Genomic DNA, 22,790 nt, shown 5'->3' with positions numbered 1-22,790 from the left:
CTTTTGCACAATTTTCTACTTTTGCACTTTTCTGTGAATGAATGGTGTCTATCTTTATATTCAAATTGACCTCAAAACTGTTCAGCTAATAAATATTGTTTGTGAAATGACAGTGTCATAGTGATAGTAGTGTCAATCATTCAAGATTCAAGATTCAAGGTTCAAGATTCAAGAGGTTTATTCGTCACATACATATACATACTTTCATACATATATGCAGTGAAATGTCAATGCAACGCACCCGGTGATAACACGCGATATGTCCTCGGAAAATTTCTTTCTACTAGACCAACTAACTGATTCCTAAGACGTAATGCAGTAAGTCGAATACTTATAGAATAAAATAAAAATATATAAAATCAAATAAAATAAAATAAAATGGAATAGATAAAGGGAATAGGCTTATGCATATGGGATGGACTTATGTATATGGGATAGGGAATTATTTAGAAGAAGAAGAAAGAAGAAGAAACAGTCTTTATTTGTCACACAACACACTACAACACATGCCTGCACACACACATATGCACGCACATGCTTTGGATGGTGGCTGGTGAAATGGTTCCTCTGCATTTAACCCGTCCTGGCTTGTCCTTCCTCGGGGGCCACAGCCAGGAGCAGTGGGCATCATACGTGGACGCGCCCGGGGACCAGGTGATAAGTGTCCATCGCTGGTCAGACGATGATGTGTGCATGTTTTTGAGGGGGGTCCTTACTGGCGTGAGGTGGAGGAAACCCCATGTGAGCACGGGGAGAACATGCAAACTCCACACAGAAAGGCTCCTATTTGGGAGATAAGGAGCCTTTCTGTGTGGAGTTTGCATGTTCTCCCCTATTTATATCCAGATGTGCATTAAAGTGGCATGTGAATACAGTGAGGTAGTGTTTGTGGGATAATACAGCACAGTATACAACAGTACGGCGCAGCAATACAGTATCACCAAACAACCCAGAACAGTGACACAGTATGCGGTACAGTATGCTACATACAGTACCGAAGATAGTGGAGCCTATGTGTGTGGCTCAGTGAGGACCCCTGGTGAGGTCAGCATTGACAGTTCTTATGGCTTGCGGGAAAAAACTCAGTCTCAGTCTCTCTGTTCTCGCCGTGTGACTGCGGAGGCGCTTGCCTGACCGCAGCAGCTGAAACACTCCGTTGTTGGGGTGATGAGGATCCTTCATGATCCTGCGGGTTCTGCTACTACACCTCCTGGTGTACAAGTCCTGCAGGGAGGGGAGTGTAGTTCCAGTGGTACGTTCAGCTGAACGCAACACCCTCTGCAGGGCCCGCAGTGATGGTGCCTGTCAGACATTTACATGTACACACAAGGACATTCACCTCTACATATGTATTTGGTATGTGAAGGTAATATAGATAAAGGTATAAACTACATATGTGTGTGTGTGTGTGTGATAGACTAGTCAACATTTAACTAAACATTGATTCAGCTATTCAATCATTCATGAGATTCCACTCTGCCTCTTATTCTCTAGTAATAATAATAGTTATAATAAAAGATAGTAGCAGTAATGACTACTAAAATGCAATCAAATAAATCAAGTCAAAAACAATTTAAAAGTCTACATTAAACTTTTATTGCAAAATAAGAAAAGTGTTTAAAGCCAGTGTAAAACAAACCCACATAAGTTCATAAAATCACTTCAAGGTCAATGTGCAAAGCTGAAATTGTTAGGTTTTATTTAGGTTGATTCACATCCAATTCATTACCGTTCATTCAAATTTATGGACATTAACAGAGGAACCTTTGCATTAAAACATCTATTTAAAGAAGAAAGAAATGAGCAGCTTCTTTTTCTAAGTCCATTTTTAAATAATGACCAATCGGTACAGAGGTTGCTCCTGAAATATTATTTTGGCTTATCGGATGGTTATTAACATTGCAATACAAACAAAATCAGTATGTCCTGAGCATTTGGGACCATAATTAGTAGCTGTCAGTAAGTCCCAAGTATCCAGCACCGTATTTGGTCAAATTATTTAAAACTTGTAGTTCATCTAATTTCCACTAGAGGGAGGAACGCTGCACTAAACTGAGTTTTTGATTACTGTATTGCCTGTAGATGAGTGTTTTTGTGTGATAAGTAACACCTTAATAAAGCATGTTTTCTGTGTATTTTACAAAAAAAGTTACTTTCTGTACATTTTTATTATGACAAATCATACAAATCTCTGAGTGTCGGTGTGGTGTATAGGTTTAGTTGACCATGTTGACCCAACTGAGTGTGTAGGAGCTGTGAGCGTCAGCTACTGTCTGTTTAAGGACCCGTTGTCCATCTCCTGGTGAACTGTGGATCAGCTGGAATCCAGAAGCTCTGAGTCCGTGCAGAACACTGAACCAGTAGCGGACCACTTCTTCATCCGTCCCGCTGACCTCGAACCCGGCCCATTGCAGATGTACGGTGGTGACAAGATGGTGGATATTCCGGACGGTTCCTTGTTCCATCCAGTTCTGGAAAACTCGCCACTCAGCACTTAGCAGGTCAGCATACAGGAAGTGAACCTGAAGGACACGGGAAACGTAAAAAATTAGTCTCCCGGACTCTCTAAAAAGCTCTAACTGATTTTGTTATTCTCAATGGATTTCAATGTTGAGAACGTAGATTAAAAACACATTATTTTCATAAATTGCAACTCATATAAGGATTTTATATGAAAGATAATAAGTGCTGAGGTTTTGCTGAACACAAGCATTAAATATAATGTACATCTAATCAGTAGAGTAAGGCTGAAGTCGAGTAGGTGTACTCAATAAGATTAAGTGTAATGTAAACTACTGGAACAAAATCAAAAACTTTATTGACTATATTTTAAACTTTATTTCCCTATAGGGGCAGACCTAATCAAACTGTAGATAAATACTACCCTCTGGTGGTTGCAGGATGCAACTGTGGCGATGCGTGTATATGATTCACTGGTTCAAGTTGTTGCCATGGCAGCCGAGGATGGCGCAGAGCCCTGTTGCTATAGTAACCTACAAGTAAGACTGCTTTGTGGGTATGGTGGGGTGAGGGGGCTGTAAGGTATGTTTGTTTGGCTGTGTGTGTGTGTGTGTGTGTGTGTGTGTGTGTGTGTGTGTGTGTGTGTGTGTGTGTGTGTGTGTGTGTGTGTGTGTTAAAGACAGACATGAAAGTTTGCGTGCGCATGTGTGTGTGTCGCAAGTGTCTGTGTCTTTTACCGTGTGGTGTCTCAGAGCTTCCATTATGTTTGCCAGGGTTTGAGAGACACTACCCAGGGTCCCTTTCTTCTTGTGCTTGCTCTTCCTTGGCGTCCGCCACTCCAACCACATCTTGTGATGGCTGACCACGCCTCCGTCGCCACGGTTACTCGCCAAGCTGTTGCCAGGGTGACCACCAGATGCATTTGAATTGCTTGGATCAAATCTATGGACATCGCATCTCAAGCCCACAACGGTCTTTAGAAAATCTGCATCTCCTCCGTCCATACTAGAAAGAGAGGAGAGGGTAATCAGACAAAGCGACAGACAGATGAACAGGTAGAGATAGACAGGGAAATGGAAGGGGTGGTAGGGAGCTCATTGAATGCATGATTAAATATGCATTGCATTGTTTGTTCCAACTGTCAGTGATATGAATGCATAAGCACAGCAGAGAAGACCGACACAGATGGAGTCACACACACGCACGCACGCGCGCGCGCACACACACACACACACGCACACACGCACGCACGCACGCACGCACGCACGCACGCACGCACGCACGCACGCACGCACGCACGCACGCACGCACGCACGCACACACACCTGAAGGAGTAAGCAACGCATGGCGAGTTTACAGCTGGAAACAGCCACTCCTCTGCGCACAGCAGCCAGGGGCATCTGGCTCCTGGGGCCTGTGATGGCCAGGACTCACCTGGAGACAGAACCCTGGAACAGTTCACCTGGGGAGGGAGACGGGGTGGAGAATGTCTGATAGATACTGACAGTTTGAGAAGGAATTTCGAGATGGCGGTGATTCAATTTTAGGCTTTGCAGATGTTTTGACTCCAGATGAACAAGATTACAGCCACATGGGAAGGGGGGGCTCTCAACCTTGCACCTGGGCACTTGAGGCTTTGGAAAGCTGAGGCTACAGAGCATGAAGCGGTTTACATTTTCAATTAACACATTTTGATCAATGTGGCTATTGAATTTACACACACACACATATATATATATATATATATATATATATATATATATATATATATATACATATATATATATATATATATATATATATATATATATATATATATAATGAGACTTCTTCTTTAAAGCATGCTTACTGGCATTGTTCATAGTTGTTTTCATATTGGCTGAATTAAGTAAACAAAATTATATATTTTCTAACCATGAAACCACAAAATAAAACCTCATTATGTAAATTCTAAACTTGTTTATGAGTAAGAAAATGTGTTTTGTTTTTTTGGCTGGGCGATGTCCTGCAGTATATACCTGAGGTCTGGTGATAAATGTGATGATGCGATTCAGCTCTGCAGTGAAGGAGGGCTCACCTGCAGCCCACTGCATCAGCAGCCCTCTGGCCTACACACACACACACACACACACACACACACACACACACACACACACACACACACACACACACACACACACACACACACACACACACACACACACACACACACACACACACACACACACACAGTTTCACTGGGAAGGAAGGTCAGAGGTGGGAGCAAAATATATGCATTGGAATGGCAGGAATGTGTGTGGTGTAAGGGAGGGAGAGATGAAAAAGACCAGTCACAGGCTCTGACCTCAGTCCTGCAAGAGACTTGCCTCAGGTACTGTAACACAGCATGCACACGCATACAAACACACACTGACTTGCATTTAGATGGACCCCTCTGGTTCCCATAGCAACCTTTAGTGAGGAAGGGGGAGTCGATGATTCACAGCCAGAGTCAGAGAAGTTAGCCTTGAGGCACAAGGAGAGATAGAGGGGAGGGGGTAAGGGGAATAGCTGGGGGCTTTCAGTGCGAGAGAGTGGAGAGATACCTTAAAACGTAAACACATAGAGGTTGAAACCCTCGCTAGCCAAAGCGCATGAGAAAAAGAAACGTGCTGTTGGCCATCCCCTCCACTACTACTATACTGCAGGGGGAGGTAGAGAGACGTCTCTCTCTCTACTCTAGGGTCAGTTGTGTATCCCCTCCCTTCCTGCCCTCACCTGTGCCATGGCGTCTGCAATACGCCGCTAACAGCCCTAGAGACAGCAAACGCTATATAACGTGTAGAACAGCTGAAACCTGTCCCAAAACCTCTCACCAAATTCAATGGGTCACATATTTCAACATAACACCTCAGGGTTTCATTGAAATGTGTGACCCAGTGACGCAACTTTCAAAATCCTCCTGCAACCGGGTGTCTTGTTATTATCTGCCAACTTATTGTCTTTGTCTAGTTATTTTGTGTGTGAGTTTTGTTTTTTTGTGTGACATGCAGTTGAGCGAGGTAAAGGTCCTGTCGTAATGGGATCTCACTGTAAACAGGCTGCAGTGGCTTATCGGCTGCCATTCTCGCAGCTCTCCGGACACAAAGGCATTTAGTTGTGGAGTTCATTTACAGAAATAGGGTCACAGTGTTAGATAACCCCCACAGAGAGCGCAAAACTTTTGAAAGCCTGAAGGCGGGTTTTCATCACAAACCACGTACTTATTAACTTTGGAAACATACTCCTCCTGTAAGCATAGCTTTCTTTAAAGCGGCATACATAACATCGTCTGTGTTGGGTGGATTATATGACAAATTACAGATCTCCCTTCGAAACGGCAACTTTCTTTCAGTGTTTACCCCCATCTTCCCTGTTAAGACGGGTTTACTCAAAAGTGATGGAATATGGGATATTTTCTCATCGAAGGATGCTGTTCTTTTTTGAATGTTCATCTGTAACGACATTTTAATGACCACAACTACCTACGCTGGTTTACCAAATTCCCTGTGCTGTCTTTCACATCTTGAGCTTTGCATTCATACTGTAAAAGGCAAACCCCGCCGCCAACGATGGACAAAGCACAACACAAACACATTAAAATGGCTATTTCTTAAATAGCGCGAGCTAAAAAGTGTAAAATATAGGATTAAAAAAAAAAATAATCATATGGATTAACCTAGAGCCAGCGAATTGGGAAACCAAGGACCGCATTTCTAGGACACATGGACAACAATCAAAGTTTGAGTACTGAATGTGAATCAGGTTTTATTTGTTTAACGTTAAAAACCTAATTCTGGTGTCTTGAACTGGACATCAATGTTAACGTTAGACAGCCAAAGTGTAAGTAGCTAATTATGATAGTCTTAAAGGCACTAGAAACAATCACCTGTTACAACACAAAAGATAATTCATGGCACTGTCCGTGTGCAATGACAAAGAGATCATTCCCACACAAATATATAGCAAAATGTAGATTATTTCAGACACACTGAACTGTTCAGCAAAGTCCAGAGCACTGAGGAGGCGGAATGCCTGAATACAGAAACATCAAGAGGGGACCAAAGCAGTCACAATGAAGCTGATCTGGGTGACACTATCCACAAAAAAAGATGACCAAAGATAAAAGGCATGGTCCAGTATGTTTTGAAGTTCAAAAAGATACCTGCTGTTCTGCCAGAACATTTACAGCTTCCATCAGTGGAAAAAGAATACCCAAGGCACCTCATTCCAGAGGAGATGATGTGCCAGCACTGCCCAGGCAATGTGCCTCAATGTGACCCAGCCATCATTACACACAAGGCTAAAACCCTCACCAACTCACTAATTGTTCAAGGTAGGTCTATGAGGTTGATCTATTGATATCTTATTACAATCTGCTGGAATAGAATTGTTATTTTTCAGTAATCAATCAATGTATTGTAAACTGTGCCTATCTGCCTCAACAGAGGGGAACATCAGGACACCCTTTTCGCCTATCTGAAGGCAGTACTGCATGGAATACAAACACAACTAAGCTTTGCGGATGAAGTGCAGTTGATCTGGGGTTTTATATTTGCAGAGGTAGGCTTAACCATGTAATGTATTTGTGCGTGTTGTAATGTCCTTGTTGAATTTGTTTAACGTATTGTGGTTTAAGCAGCTACACCTGTCTTAGGTCTAGGTAATTCGACCCGGGATCAGGGTGGCTGTGCGCCTGTTGCTCAATAGAGCAATCAACGAGCAACAGGGCGCACACACACACACACACACACACACACACACACACACACACACACACACACACACACACACACACACACACACACACACACACACACACACACACACACACACACACACACACACACACACACACACACACAGTTTCACTGGCTCCCGGCTTGTTCCATCTTGCCCACTCTACAATAAATTGGTGTGTTTACAACATCTGCCTGTGTCTCTGTGTCGGAGGGAACCTGAAAGCGCCACTCGGGTGCCATGTGACACCTGGCTAATGTGGCGTGTGATGCTTTGGCGGTGTTAACCAGATACAATGAAGGAGACACAGGCTGTATCGCCGTGGGAAGCTGAACAGGCTTCATTCCCAGCTGTGAGGCGTACAACTAACCCCAGGGGTTGAGGTGTCCAGTACGAATGGCCGTGTCCTGTCTCTTTTCTCCCTTCTCATTCACACTCCTTCTCCGTAGCTCACTCACCACAACTCTCCGCTCGCGCACACACACGGTTCCTCCCCTTTCTCACTTCCCTGGTAAAAACCTGCCCCCTCTACACCTGGGCCAATTACCCACTACATCTTGGACACCTCCCCACCAATCAAATGAACCCAAGAACACAATAACCCACCAACACCCCCCCAGTTAAAGACACACACACACACACACAGACACACACACACACACACACACACAGACACACACACACACACACACACACACAGTGTTACACTATTCTTGAATCTGCCTCCAGAGTCGTCCTTGTGTCTTGCTTTTCTCCAACCTATAAAATATGTGGTTGAGATCTAGTGACTGCAAAGGCCATAGCATATGATTCCATCTTTATTTTACCCGAGAATGAGCTAAATATTCAAATTACACAAACTGCCCAACATGCAGACAGAAAGTAGTATCTGGTGGAATAAACCTTTAAAACTATAAGTAAATATAAAGTAGTATTTGGGTGGAATAATCCCATTATGCTCCTTTTCAGCAAGCTAATATATGGTCTCTGGGGTCCTCAAAACATGTTTTAATTTATTTTTGCTAAAAATACCACTTTCATTTTGCATTCGAGGCATCCATCCTCCCTGTCTGAAAAGGGGCTGTTTCAGGAGGAGGAGCCACCCTCCCGAGGCCCCTAGTTCTGTGAGCCAATGGGGTTTGAGCTTTACTCGAGATAACGTTGCATTTCTTTCCAAACGTTCCCCTTATCAGTCCACCAAAATCTATTTCCAAACAAATTTGAGGCGAGAAATAAGGCAATCCCGTTGCTGAATCTTCACTCGCATAAGATCTACAAGACCTCATTTAAAAGTTTGTTTTGACTTTCACTGCGGTGTCCGACCAGCGCGGTGCTTGGAGCACCGCGGGATGCGACGAGGCTTGGGGCTTCTTCCTTTCATTCAATTACAGAAACGTCAGAAAATAAAATAAATACATCTGCTGTTTTGTTTGGAGAAGCGGATCACGTTCCGCAACTGGGAGTACAGTAAACCTACCACATACACGCACACGCCCCCCCCACACACACACACACACACACATCAGAATACATTTTGAAATACATATATTTCCCTCGCCTGCAGTCTTGTCATGGACAGTTGGTATTAATTCCTCTTTCTTTTAAAAAGATTTGTGCTGGTCTCGGCCGCCAACAGAGCACTTCCCATGATTAGCTCTTAGCTTCGACGCTAGAGGGCCCCGTCCGCACTCCAGGTGTGGGTGGAGTTCCTCCGATGGGGGCAGTTCTAATTCTACCGTTATTACGTATATAACTGAAATTACTCATACTACTGAAATAACACATATTGCTGAAATTCGGTATATTAGGGCAGCAAAGGTGAACGGCTTGTTTCACCGCATGATTTCTGAAACAGACAACTCACAAAAACCTGGCTGGGTTGTTTTATTTCACAGTTTGTGTGTTAGTAGAACCACCAGAGACCAAAATGTATGCGCACAGGCACTGAAAAAGTGACTTTTGCATAAAAGGTCCCTTTTAAAACTATAAGTACTTGGACAGAACGTCGTATTTGGGTGAAATACGCCTTTAAAAGTATAAGTACTTGGACAGAACGTAGTATGTGGGTGGAATAAACCTTTAAAACTATAAGTACTTGGACAGAACGTAGTATTTGGGTGGAGTAAACCTTCAAAACTATAAGAAGTTAGACAGAAAGTAATGGGTCGTGGGACTGCAGCCTCCTCTATTGCGGGAACATAGTGTAGGTCTTACCTGCCGTGTGTCCAGCTCGTTCTCGTCCTCATACTCTCGCCCGGGCCTCTCCTCCACATCCTCCAAACCAGGCGCTCCCCGGTGCCGCGCACTCTTCTTCGGCTCGATGCTGATCACGGAAAAGACGACTCCTCCTCCTCCTCCTCCATCACCTCCCGTGGTGCTGTCCCGCGGGGCTCCGTGCAGCTGGAGCCCCACCAGGAGCTGGAACGCCAGGAGCAGCGGCGGGATCAGCAGCAGGGCTGCGCCGCGGAGCCCGCCACGCACCCCGGCCGACATTCCTCCACTGGGGGACCCGAGACCATGTCTGTGCGTCCCTGGCCTGTGCTGCGGTGCCCCGTGGGCGTCCGCCGGAGGGAGGGGACGCTCCTCTCCTCGGCCCTCTCCTCTCCCTTTTAGCCCCGAGGGTCAGGCGAACGATGACGCAGCGCATTCCTCGGCCAGCGGTGGCCTTGTTGACACAGCGGCGGCCATTGCTGTTCGCGCGACTTTCCCCGGACGAACGCGTGCTCGTGCACGGCGCGTGACACAGCGGTCAAGCAGGCGTGCTTTTACGACACCCCACGGGGTTACCGTAAATCGGTTCGGTGCCGCAGGTGTGTCGCTGAACACCCCGTCGGTAACCAGTAGCGATGGGAGGTTTGGATCTTTTTTTTTTTTTTTTAGGAATCGGCTCTCGACGAGTCACACACACACACACACACACAAACAAAAAAAAAAGATTCGTTGGCTTTTCTCGAATTCTCACAGGGATGGTTTAATTCTCTCAAACCGACTGATTTGGGGGCGCGAAGAATGCCGTGGAGTCAAAATGATATTGTAGCGTAATTCTCAGCAGAATTATTTATTTTGGCAGAGAAAATGCAAAGTGGGAATCACAAAAAATAACTGGCATGTGTCAAAATGATTCATTGTGGCGGAATGCAAAGCGTAAAGCTCGTATCATGCTGAAGTTCTAAATGTATAAAGAACCAGGACTTTTTTTATTCAAGCGTCGAGACGTGTGCACCACCGGACCAAGTGTTTGTTGCCTTATTTTGGGGGACAGCTATTAACCTAAAGCGTTAAAATGGAGTGGAAATGTCAGACACTTACACTCCTGCTCCAAATGAACAGTGTTGCGTTTGTTAAATCTTCCCGAGCCAAGGACCTCAAAGTTAGGCAAGAAAAATAATTGGCCGCTTGACATTAAATAATAGGCATTTTTTTGAATGTGCTGTATAATTATCCATCAATTCCATGCACAGCCTCTCTTCTTCTTCTTGCTCTTTCTGTCGCACGCAGAGTTGTTGACCATGTGTCCACAAAACAGTGGAATGTCACAGCAAACAGCGTCTCCAGCCATGTCTGTGTCTATTTAGTCAGACTGTTGACAAACTGTACACAATATGCATGCAGTAAAACGTTCCCATCTGCTCTGCTTTCTCCTCTCTCTCTCTCTCTCTCTCTCTCTCTCTCTCTCTCTCTCTGGGTCCCTCACACACACACACACACACACACACACACACACACACACACACACACACACACACACACACACACACAGACTGTAGATATCTCATATTTCCTATAAGAAAACAACATTTCCTCTGGGATTGTTAAACCAGTGCCGTCCTTCTGCTTAGTCCCACACTGACGCCATCGCAGAGAGCTCCCAAAACCCTTTCAGGAAGCGTAACATGTGGTTCAAATGGACGCTTGTAACAATGCACACTCGCCGTATTTTGTTTCAGTTTAAACCCAGCCCATTGGCCTAATACCTCCTCTTTCTCCCTTTCCAAAACGTCTTTCTTTCTTTCTTTCTTTCTTTCCTTCTCTTGCGACACAGCCTACTGCACTCTCTCCCACCAACCAATCCATCCTCGCGTCTCCCTCCCTTTCCCTCCCTGTCGAGCTGTGTCCTTGAATGAACTCCCGCTAACAGACTCAGACAGGCTGGGCAGAGTCCAATACTCAGGCAGCCTCTTAAGCGCTTGCATGCTGCAGACAAATGCACACACACACACACACACACACACACACACACACACACACACACAAGCCCAGTCAAGCCTCCCCCGCACACACACACACACACACACACACAAGCACAGGCAAACCTCCCACAATCCCTTAAATAGTAAAGTATGCAACAGACCAAATTACCAATGGCAAGAACAGAATGTGTATTTAAATATTTTGCACCTTAGATACATACATGATATGTAACAGACAGATATACAAGTTTTTTTTCATCACAAAAACCACCAAACTACACAAGACCACAGAAAAAAGAAGAGAGTGAAAGAAGGGAGAGAGAGGCCCCCGCCTGGACTTTGGCGTCCAGGAAGCTCCACTCCTTTTGACCCCGCACGCTGGTTGAAAACAGACACGCACGTGCGCGCACACACACACGCGCGCGCGCACACACACACACACATCCACACACAGATACAAACATACAAGCACAAAAACCAAACCACACACATACGTACATTCACGTGCATCCATTCCAGCAGCCACGCTCACTCGTGCACACGCACACCCTCCGGTCTCTCACGCCGACGCACACACCGGAAAAACAATAGTTTCTTTGGGGTCATCATGTGACTTTAGCGTCTCTTTCCCTTTTAGTTAAAACAGCGAAACACAGGATGTCATGTCTCCATGCTGCATTACCCTCCCCCACTACCCGATACCCCCACCCCAGCCGACCCCCACACCACACCCATCTCCACAGAGCAGAACCCAGAGCAGGTCACTGAGGAAAGGGGCCTGGCAACGCAACAGCGGAGTTAGGAGGGCGCCGCTGGCTCCGAGCAGGAGTCCTATATACAGATGCTGGTATTTCAAGAGCAGATGCTATCTTAGTCCTCTTTTTCTCTCATGGGACACAACACACGGAGAGAGCACAGAGAGGTGGTGCAGGGGGTTGGGTAGGCGGGGTTGGGATTGGGGGTTGGGGGTTGGGGGTTCGAGCACAACACAAAGATGCAGGGTTAGCGCGCAGGGAGTAGAGCTAATGGCACTGGTTTAGTGATGGCTGGGAGGTTGCTGAGAGGGGATAGGAGGGTGGATAAACACAGGGAGAGGGAGAGAGCAGGAATTGTTATCCTGATTTTGTCCATATTCCAGGCGCAGGACCAGGGGGGTTTGGTGAGATACAGACTTTAGGGGAGAAGAGTCCTACAGTCAAGCACGGCAGGACTCTGGTCAAGTCAAGTGACGCATGTCCTTAGGTCTGTCTCGCTGTCCGTCAGCGTCTGCCATTCTTCAGTCAGCTCCACTTTTCCATCCCCTTATTCCAGCTGTGTGTGTGTGTCTGTGTTTGTTTGTATGTGTAACTTTATCTGTATGTCTTAAGGAAGGGAATGCATATACAAACGCTGTGCGGTCCGTGTTTGGAAGACCACATGCGTGTGTGTATGTTTCTGCTTGTTTGCTTGTGTTTATGTACATGTATCTGCCATCAGTGTATACAGTGTATGTGCGTCTGTGTATAAATGTACCGTATGTGTCTAGGCGGTGTGTTTGTGCATACTTGGGGGTTTTTGTGTTGCAGTTGGATCTTGATTGTCATTGCTGGAGAATTAAAGCTCTACTGTCCCAAAGTTGGCAGCTAAATTCTCACCCTTCACTCCACAGTCTCTCACAAAGAGTCACTTAAAAAAATGTTTGCAAATCTGTAAAAGCTTCGATTGAATGCGCCTGGAACAAAAAGGGAACAAAAAGAAAAAGCTTTGTAAGAATATACATTTCAAAAAGAAAAACGCAGATGTTCGATAGACCTTGTAATGTTGTTCTCTGAAAATACTGGAGTATTTTGAGGAAACTGAAAGTTTGTCCAATCAGCCTTTGTGAATGTGTTATTATTATTCTTGAAATTCTGGGCATGCACTGCATACAAATTGAAGACAGGACTGGCTCCCAGCCGCATCATAAGTTGGTATATTGCTTTTCTTAAAACCAATTTAGATGTTTTTACCTAAATTGAGCGTTGAGGTGCAATAGGCACAATGAAACCAAGTTTAATTATAATTTAAACATCTTGCATGGACATCAGTCTGCATATAATTATTGCTTGGTGATAGCATTATTAGATGTAACTGTATCAATAAGTACAGCAATGATAATGCTATGCATGTAAAATGTGTATCGTATCTCACCTGTAGCTACAAGCTGGTGACACTGAAGCTGTCATCAGTGGCTGGATCGAGGAGCTGGCACAGCACCCCACCTCCCCGGGCTGCCTGAAGGGGGTAGCGTTGGCTCATCCCTTGGTAGGGGTGGTGGGGCAGGGAGTAGCCGCTCATGTCCTCCTGGTGAGGCGAGGAGTCCAGCGGGGGCTTGCTGTAGGGGGAGTGAGGAGGCAGGGGGCCCTGGAGCTGGCCTGCACTCATGTGGTGGGCAGTCAGGTCCCGTTTGTTGGGCAAAGTGGAGGGCGCAGGACGCTCCTCAAAGGTGAGTGGTGTTGACTGTGAGTGGAGGTTGGGGTTGTGATGGGCATGGTGGTGGGCATGGAGGTGAGGGTTGGGGGGATTGGTGTGTGTGTTGTGCTGGGGATGAGAGTGGGGGTGATTGTTGGCGTGGGAGTTTGGGTGGGACTGGGGGTTGGTTTGCAGGTGTGAGCTGGGGTGCAATTGTGGCTGGGTATTAGCGTGTGGGCTCAGGTTTGAGTTTGGTTGGGTGCTGTGATGATGTGTGCTGTGTGCGTGGGAATATGAAGTCAACTGCGGATGTGGGTTGGCATGGGGGCTAGGAAGGGGGTTACTGTGTGTATTTCCATGGGGACTTGTGTGGACATTGGCGTGGGCATGTGAGGCTGTAGTTGAATGTGCACTATGTGCATGGGGGCTTGGGCTTCCACTGTGTGATGTCTGTCCATACCAGTAGGGGGAGCTACAGTAGCTGGGGGAGTCATACTGTGAGTATTGCGGGTCCTTAGGTGGAGGGCGATGTGGGGGGCTCAGTGCTATGCTACCATGTGGCGTTACTCGTGGCGATGGAGAGCACGAGGGGGAAAAGGTCCTGGAGGAGATGGGGTGGTAGGTTTGAGGGGGAGGTGGGGTGGGCTTGGGAGGATATGGGGGTGATGATATACTGGGTGAAAGAGAGGAGGAGGACTCCCCGGGGTAGATGGCTGGATAGCGCTCCTCTGAAGAAGGGGTGGAGGGGTGGGCTGAATAAGGGGAGGGGTACTCACAGGGGTCCTGTAAGTAGTTTGTCGGGGGTGCAGGATTGGGAGTGGCCAACGGGGAAAGACTACTGCTGTCCCCACTGTAATAGTCTGGCCCTTCTTGGAACAAGCCAGAACCTTCTGGAACACCAGCAGTCCCAGGTCCGCCTACCGTCGATGCAGAGGCGGCCTTGATCCTGGCTTTGGCACCTGTGGGCCGCTCCCTCTGACATGGAGATAAACCTCCCCTGCCTCCTCTAGAACCCCTGGGCCGTCCGCTGACTCCCCCCCGTTTAGGCCCAGGTGTGGGGGTGGGTGATGGTCTGGATGGGGAATTTGGGCGAGTGGAACACCCTTCCTTTTCCATCTGTGGTTCAGCCCGCTTCCTCCGTCCTCTGCCCTGCTTGCTGTTGCCTCCACCCTGGAAGAGTACATTCTGGCTCCAGTTATAGGAGGGTCCTGCAGCGCTCTCATGCCAATCCATCATTAACTTCTCCAGGCTGGACAAGCTTGATTGAGAACCCTCCCCACCAACAGGAATAGACTCTTTCTGCTTGTAGGTCCCACCGCTTGAGCCAGGTCCCCCACCAGTAGCTGCCAAGCTAAGATGAGAAGAGTCAGAGGAGGATTCCGATAGGCTCTCAGGGAAGGGTTGTCGCTTGGCCTTCTGGGGGGTGTAGTTGGAGATGTCGAGAATGTCTTTGGACTCACTGGAGCCATATTCACTGTAGCCTTCAAATGGATTCCCAAAACTGTCTGCAGCCCAGCCCCCGTAGGCTTGTCTGAAGAATACACACAGATATCGGATGTTATCAGCCTATAATTCATCTTTCATCTAGACGAATGGAATCACAAATCTGTACAAGCATATGGGGGGGTCACAGTGATGAAGATGATTTTTAACAAGCACAAACACACGCTCCGAACTGAACACGGACCACCTTTGACAGCATTGGTCAACCCATTCATCACCTCAGATCCCAATATTATTTCAGATTTTAGTTTAGTTTTTGGATTTTATTTATTTAATTAAGAAAACATGATAATATTAATAAATAATCAATCAAGGAAACCTTTATTTCTCAAATAATATGACTATATTACTGCAATGTGATAAATGAGTTACCTGTAACTCCAGTGACTGGAATTGAGTCGATAGCCCTCTGGAGAGGAGGAGGAGCTGAATGGGCTACACTTAGCCATTGACATGAACCCTCCTCCAGGTGACGTAGGTCCCGTCAGCTCTCCACCTGCTGCAGAGGACTGAAGTACTCCGGGGTTTCCACTGAAGCCGCGCTTGGCTGCTGCCTGGTAGCTTGTATAAGCCATTTGAGCAGAGCCCATGGTGACAGCTTTGCCACAACTCTGTCCTGACCCCACTGAGAAGCTGCAGTCTGAGGATCTCTGTGCCATCGCACCAGCTCCTGCGGGAGAGGAGGCAGAGAAGCCAGAGGAGTATGGACCATAAGAGGAAGGGTGAGGTGAGCTGGGGGAATGGGACAGTGAGAGGGAAGGAGGAGTGGATTTGGGATAGGTAGATGTGGTGGGGGAGATTTGAGCTGGGTTGGTATAGTTATAGGGATGCCTGGCTGAGGGGGGCTGACTCTGAGCAAGGCTTTCCCCTCCTGCACCTCCTCCTTTAGTGCTACGCTTAGAAAAAGCAGGGGACCAACTGGGGCCTGGGGCAGGGCTGGGTGGCTCGTAGCCTGGATTGGATGGAGCTTTACGTGGATCTCGCTGAGAAGAGATGTCCAACAGATCTGAGGAATCATCTGAGTCAAGAAGTGATCGGAAGTATCCAGCAAATAGACCCTGTGAATCCTCCCCAGGTGGACCTACTCTTCTGCCTCCTGCTGCACTACTGTATGAACCTCCTCTCCCCAATTCACAGGAGGCGAAGCCCCCCCTAGATGATCCACAAGCCTGGTAGCCCCCCAGACCTTTTTCTCTCTCAATGCTCCCCTCCTCCCCCCAGGCACCTGCCCCGTTCGCCCAGTCCTGGCTCATGGATGCCCCGGCATCTCCTTTAAGTGCCCCATTCTTTCTTGGACGTCTCTTCCTAACTGCTTTTTCTCCACTCGGCTCACTTCCTACAATCCCCCCTCCCCTACCGACACCACCCCCGCTCGCACCTTTCCCCCTTTTTTTGGGCAATCCAGGTTCGGACGGAGGGTTAAGTTTCCTCTTCTTGCCAATAGATTCAAAGAAGTCACTGAAGGTGCTCTTATTGTGTTCACTGCCCCCCATGGCCCCTGCTGCCCCTCCCCCTGGCCCCATGCCCCCTCCTCTGCCACCCCTGCGCCTAAAGCCAGTGAGCCGATGGAGCAGGGTGGATATTCCAGGGTTTTCTGATGGGATGTGGAAGCTCTCCGGCTCGCTGGGTGTCCAGCAGCGGGGGGGAGAGCATCGGCCGGTAGTCGGGGGCTGCCTGTTTAAAAAGGCCAGTTTGGAGAGAACATCCCCGTACTCTGTTTTCACATCATTGGTGTCATTAACGTAGGACGGATAAGGGCAAGGGAGCTTAGTCCGCCGCCTTCTTCTGGGTTTCTTAGGCTGGTCAGGGTTTCCACTAACATTAGCAACACTAAGCGGTTCACCTGGTATTACTTGGGCTAGGGTTTGGGGTAGGGCTTGTTTAGGCGGGCGACCACGCCGGCGTTTAAGAATGACTGGTAGTTCTCCAGGTGGAAACATGACCATGACACTCTTTCCGTTGTTCTTCATGCGTAGAAGTGCCGTAGGCTCTCGGACTGCCTCTGCGCCCTCTTGACCCCCCTCGTTGCTTTTCTCAGTCCCTGTTACTGTCTCCATATTGGATATCTTGTAGCTTTTCTGTCTGCGACTGAGGTTGACAGGAATGCGAGCGATTTTGACCACGATCCTCCTAACCTGGAGAACAGAAGCCCACACAACCATGTCAGCTCAAGCTTTTTATCTTAAAGGCCATCATATAAACATTGCACGTCTTTACTTTTACTTAACATGAAGGCATGGCTATACAAATATGCAGGTTTACTTAAAAAACTCACCCCAAGAAAACGTCCACGCCTGCGTTTTGTCGGAGGTGACGCTTCAGCAGGTTCCCCTTTCTTCACAGTAGATAGCTGAGGTCCAGAGCCACTTGATATACGGGACATGGCAGGTTGAGCGGTGGAGCGATGAGGGGCAGAGGGACGGGACTCCGTTTTAGAACTGGCTCTCTGTACAGATTTGGGTCTTGGTCTGGATTTGGGGCCAGGTTTAGGTCCAACTTTAGGCCCGGGCTTATGTGTTACCTTAGGAACAGATTTGGGCACAATTAGGGCCAGAGGGAGGTCTGTAAGGCAAGGATCTACAGGGACATGAGCCTCCACTGAGGGGAGCTCTGCTTTCTCCACCACTGCCACTACCTCCTCTTTGACTCTCCACATCTTCTCCTCTGCCATTTCAGCCTCCACCTCTTCTCTTTCTTTCTCTCTCCCTCCCCTCCTTTCTCCATCCTCTGTGCTTCGGCGAAGGCGGGAGGATTTTCGGAGATGACAAGGGAATCGGGGACGCCCCGAGCTGCGGAGGGCGTACTTTCTCTCTGCCTCAACGGGAAGAGAAGAGGGGCCTGGGGCAATGTTGGGGCCGATAGGGACGGGACAAAAAGTTGAAGGGATATCTCTCTCTGCTGTGAGGACTGGGGGGGGCGGTTGATTGACGAGGGAGAGCGGCAGGGTTTGAGGTGTGGTTGTGTGAGTGGTCTCTGCTGCTGACAGAGTCCTGGGCGGCTCAGGCCCTGCAGAGCCTGGATGTGTGTCTGCATCTGTGTGTGTGAAGCTGTCATTGTGTGGGTGTGAAACAGCTTGTGCATGCATGTTGGGGTCAACGTGCGTTTGCATGTTTTTGAGTGTCTCTGTGAGTGCCTCTGTTTCAGCGGAAGTGCCGATCCCAGGCAGCTTCCTCCGGCGAGAAGCAGGGCCCGGTCGCCTGTAGGGGTACAGGCCGTTGGCCCGGGAAGAAGGAGGAGGAGAGGGAGGGGGGTCGCGTGTCACCGATGCCGGACCATCTTTGGGGGGTCCCCCTCCCCTGGACCCTTCTGACCCCTCACGCTCTGCCAGACTCTCGCCACAGCCCGCTGGCTCTCTTCTAGCCGAGTACAGATCACTCATCCAACAGAGATATGGATACCTTGTTTTGACCTCACACAACGGAGGGAGCAACACTGACTGTGGGAAACGATTTTAAGATTTCTGTTGTGTGTAAACTCCCTCGTTGTCTGCTGCCTACAGCAGTCTCGCACAACGATTCAAGGACCTATGAGAGGAAATGAAAATAATAAAAATCTTCAATGTTTATCACAAAACAGTAAACAGTCCATTTTAACAACTCATTAAATCAAGTTGTATCATATTTGCCAGTTATACCGAAATAGAAACATTAAATTGTAAGCAATTCTTCGGGTGAGATAAAATTGCGTACCTTTTTAGCACTTGGCCATAAATGCAATCTCTAGAAAACTATGTTAAATTAACGGTGCCACCCACACGATAACGTTAAATCATTCAATTTACCATTCATGTCCCGCTCAGTTGTTTTGCCTCCACTGGGTAGTTTGGTTCTGATTCTGATTCTGGGTTAAGCCTCACTCTGTCTGTCTGGCTTCTGCGGGGGATCATTGGGTCATCAATACTGCAGTGGAGAACTCAAGCACTTCTTTTTCTCCTCTTTGCTCCACTCGTTTGCCCATAGTTGCTGGAGAGAAAGTGAGAGAGAGAGAGAGAGAGAGAGAGAGAGAGAGAGAGAGAGAGAGAGAGAGAGAGAGGAAGGCAGAGACACATAGAGATGGCAGGAGAGAGGAAAAAGTGAAGGAGGTTGGAGTAGAAAGGAAAAGAGAATGAAATATTAGTTTGGATGTCACGGCATGCAGCGGAACACAAGCCGAATATAAGTTTCGGCCAGGGCTGTGCAAGATGGGCAATATTTCAAAGCAATATATTGCTTTCATCCAATTTGATATTGTTGATATGCATTCATTCTTTGGGAACTATTCTCTGTCTCTCTTGTGCGTGATTTTCCTTGAACACGCAAACTAAATTTACCCAACATCTCAAGAATTGGTTTGCTGCCTATCATTTGTTTTTCAATATTTTTTTCTGCATAATATTCCTATAATTAATCTTGAAAAAAAGCATGATGAGTGTTGTTAGGTACACACACAGACAAAGGCACATACACACACACACACCCTGGACGGAATCCACAAACTGTCCTCCAAACAAAGCAGTATACTCTCTCCTCTGCAATAGGACAACGTGTCGATGATCTCTGCCACCAGGGGGCAGCAGAGAGGTGACGAATAGAAAGGTGTAAAGAGCACGCAGAGCTGAAGGTGACAGAGTGACAGGAATGATGGAGGCTTTATAACAACGGGCACAGGAAAAGAGGTGGGAGGGAGTAGAGGCAGCCATTGAGGAAAAAAAAAAAAAAAAAAAAAACAGGCCCACGCATTCTCCAGATGCACACATGACTGTGTGCATGCAAGTGCATATTCACACATCCAATTACAAGCGCAGGGACACACACACACACACACACACACACACACACACACATACACATACACATATGCACACATGCACACACGCATATCCGAACAATGCCTGACACATTTGCTCGTATGTACACACACTGCGGGCTCCAGCAGTGCACCACACTCCTCACACAGAACACAATCCTGTCCATCGTCAGATCTCTCTGCTTCCCTCGCAAACATATGGCTCTGATTATATGAGAGGGGGTAGAAGGAGAAGAGAGAGAGAGAGAGAGAGAGAGAGAGAGAGAGAGAGAGAGAGAGAGAGAATGAGAGAGAGAGAGAGGGAGACAAAAGAAGGAGGGAGAAAGAGACAAAGATAGAGAGCGAGAGAGAGCGAGAGAGCGAGAGAGAGAGAGAGAGAGAGAGAGAGAGAGGAATGGAAGACAGTGGAGGATAGAACAAGGGAGTGATAGTAAGCCAGCAAGCCAATGAGTCAGTGAGTAAGTGAGGATGGGGGGGGTGAGAGAATGAGAGACAGAAAGGGGAGACAGCATAGAGCAGACTGGGGGAGGGAAGGAGGGAGGGAGGGAGGGAGGAAGAGACAGAGACAGAGTTGGAAGAGATTGATGAGGAGACACGCAGAGGAAGGGAGGTAGAGAAGAGCTGGAGAGGGGGAGTCGTGCTTTAGTGGAGTTTGGGGTTGCACACATGGAACAACTTCTTCGACATTGTGCTGTTCTGGGAAATGACACAACAGGGACAGACAACATACGTGCAAATGAAGCTAGTTCACAGACACACACACACACACACACACGGATATACAAACAGGCACACACTAAAGCCTCTGCACCCTCTTTCCCTTCCTTATATGCTTTACATTAACTCCATGCCTCAGAGATGTAAGTGGGTGTATCTCTCTCTCTCTCTCTCTCTCTCTCTCTCTCTCTCTCTCTCTCTCTCTGTTGCCTCTGTTATACTTTCTTGCTCACTTTCTCTCTCGACTAATTAACAGCATTCATTAATTAAGGTTCCATCTGACCGCTATGTGAGAAGAGAGGAGAGGAACACAAGCTTTAATTAAACGCCGGCGTGCATGTGCACACACACAGACACACACACACACACACATGCACACACACATGCAACCACACGTATAGACACAGATACCAACACACATATATACAAACCACAATGACTTGTGCATGCGAACAAAATAACAAAGACAGAAATGCAAATCTGCTTTGACAGGTTCCTACTCCCACACACTCCACAACGACCTGCCCAGAAATATATACACACCGAAATTTATACTTGTCAGTAACACAGTAACCACCCCCCAAACCTAAACACGCACGCACGCACGCACGCACGCACGCACGCACGCACGCACGCACGCACGCACACACGCACACACACACACACACACACACACACACACACACACACACACACACACACAGCCACATATATCAATATACAAAACAAAGACACATGCAAATATGGTGCTATTGTGCTCTGCGGGGGGGATTCCCACAGAGCTTTGATGCCAGCCAATCACAACCTCCCACTAAGATTCATTGTTTAGACAAACAGCCCTGGCATCCATCAACAGCCACACAAATTTATTCACTGTCATACTTTACCAAAGCGTCCGCATGCATTTTAAAACGGACCCGCGGCTCCGGAACACGGAGCGATGCAGTCGCGTCTGTCCGTCTGTCTGGAAAACTAATGACGCCTGCTGCTTCCACATAATGTGATTGAGCAATCTGAGGCAGGCGATAAGAGCAGTGTGCATATCAACTAAAATTACCGCTTGGAAATACAACGGTGGGGGTAGCTTTTCTGTCTGTGTAAAAAAGTTTTTTCAGTGTCATTCAGGTAGAGTTCAGTGAGAGGTATGGCAGGTATTAGGGTGAGTGAGCGGTCAGTTTCCCCATTCGGTCAGTTGTCCTATGTGTGGCGGCTGCTTGCCACATCCATTCTGTACATGTAGGTGCACAGCATTATCTCAGCCCATCTATCTCAATACCACAAAGGCTTACAGACACAGGCCCTGCCAGCAGCAACCCTCAATGAGGATGTAGACTGCGTGTGTGCATGTGTGCGTGTGTGCGTGCGCGTGCATGTGTGTGTGTGTGTGTGTGTGTGTGTGTGTGTGTGTATGTGTGTGTGTGTGTGTATTCCTGGGTGTGTTTGTAAAAGCACTCACTGAGCTCTAACGGGTGTGCAGTTGTTGCTAAGAGACAGGCAGCAGCACCGAAACAGTATGTGTGTGTGTGTGTGTGTGTGTGTGTGTGTGTGTGTGTGTGTGTGTGTGTGTGTGTGTGTGTGTGTGTGTGTGTGTGTGTGTGTGTGTGTGTGTGTTGGGGGGTGGGATAGAGGCGAGAGAGAGAGATTGAGACAGAGAGAGAGAGAGAGAGAGAGAGAGAGAGCGAGAGAGAGAGAGGGAGGGAGGGAAAGAGAGAGAGATGGAGAAAGGGGGGGGTGAGGGAGGTAGGTAGTGCAGGGTGGAGGAGGGTGCTCCACTGAGAGGTTCAGACACATCAGAAAAAGGGAAAGGGTGGATGAAACAGAGAGAGGGATAGAGAGAGAGAGAGGCAGACAGGCATAGAGATAGAGAAAGAATAGGAGGGTGAATGAGAGAGAGAGAAAGAGAGAGAGCGATGGGGGGGTGGGGGGGAGTGGAAATGGGTCAGAGAA

The 22,790-nt window shown here is 47.6% G+C and overlaps 2 protein-coding genes across 3 annotated transcripts; both read right to left on the bottom strand.

Moving 5' to 3' along the window:
* Nucleotides 1-1,585: 1,585 nt before the first annotated feature.
* LOC307239069 (putative methyltransferase-like protein 24) lies at nucleotides 1,586-9,938 on the bottom strand. Of its 2 annotated transcripts, XM_080012307.1 has the most exons (6): nucleotides 9,433-9,938; nucleotides 4,879-4,965; nucleotides 4,479-4,568; nucleotides 3,786-3,922; nucleotides 3,198-3,465; nucleotides 1,586-2,522 (listed from the first exon to the last, which is right to left on the bottom strand). In XM_080012307.1, the coding sequence occupies exons 1-6, from the start codon at nucleotides 9,709-9,711 to the stop codon at nucleotides 2,217-2,219; spliced, it is 1,167 nt and encodes a 388-aa protein (XP_079868433.1). In that variant the 5' UTR covers nucleotides 9,712-9,938; the 3' UTR covers nucleotides 1,586-2,216. The 2 variants fall into 2 exon arrangements, with proteins under 2 accessions (XP_079868433.1, XP_079868434.1); XM_080012308.1 differs by lacking the exon at nucleotides 4,879-4,965.
* Nucleotides 9,939-13,583: 3,645 nt separating this feature from the next.
* On the bottom strand, nucleotides 13,584-18,720 carry ahdc1 (AT hook, DNA binding motif, containing 1; the record flags this gene model as incomplete). Its single annotated transcript, XM_080017208.1, has 4 exons — nucleotides 13,584-15,369; nucleotides 15,714-17,476; nucleotides 17,617-18,248; nucleotides 18,660-18,720. 4 exons carry the CDS (start codon nucleotides 18,718-18,720, stop codon nucleotides 13,584-13,586), a joined length of 4,242 nt encoding a protein of 1,413 aa, XP_079873334.1.
* Nucleotides 18,721-22,790: the final 4,070 nt, after the last annotated feature.

The sequence above is a fragment of the Zeus faber genome (assembly GCF_960531495.2).
Source record: "Zeus faber genome assembly, chromosome: 1".
Taxonomy (NCBI): Eukaryota; Metazoa; Chordata; class Actinopteri; order Zeiformes; family Zeidae; genus Zeus; species Zeus faber.
Note: the sequence above shows the minus strand (reverse complement) of the source record. Positions and strands in the feature narration are given on the sequence as shown.

Coding starts and splice junctions, on each gene's coding strand:
- LOC307239069 (XM_080012307.1), bottom strand. CDS start 9,711: ATGTCGGCCGGGGTGCGTGGCGGGCTCCGCGGCGCAGCCCTGCTGCTG. Junction 4,569..4,878: donor CCAGAGGGGTCCATCTAAAT/GCAAGTCAGTGT, acceptor GTGTGTGTGTAG/GCCAGAGGGCTGCTGATGCA. Junction 3,923..4,478: donor CATTTATCACCAGACCTCAG/GTATATACTGCA, acceptor CTCCCTCCCCAG/GTGAACTGTTCCAGGGTTCT.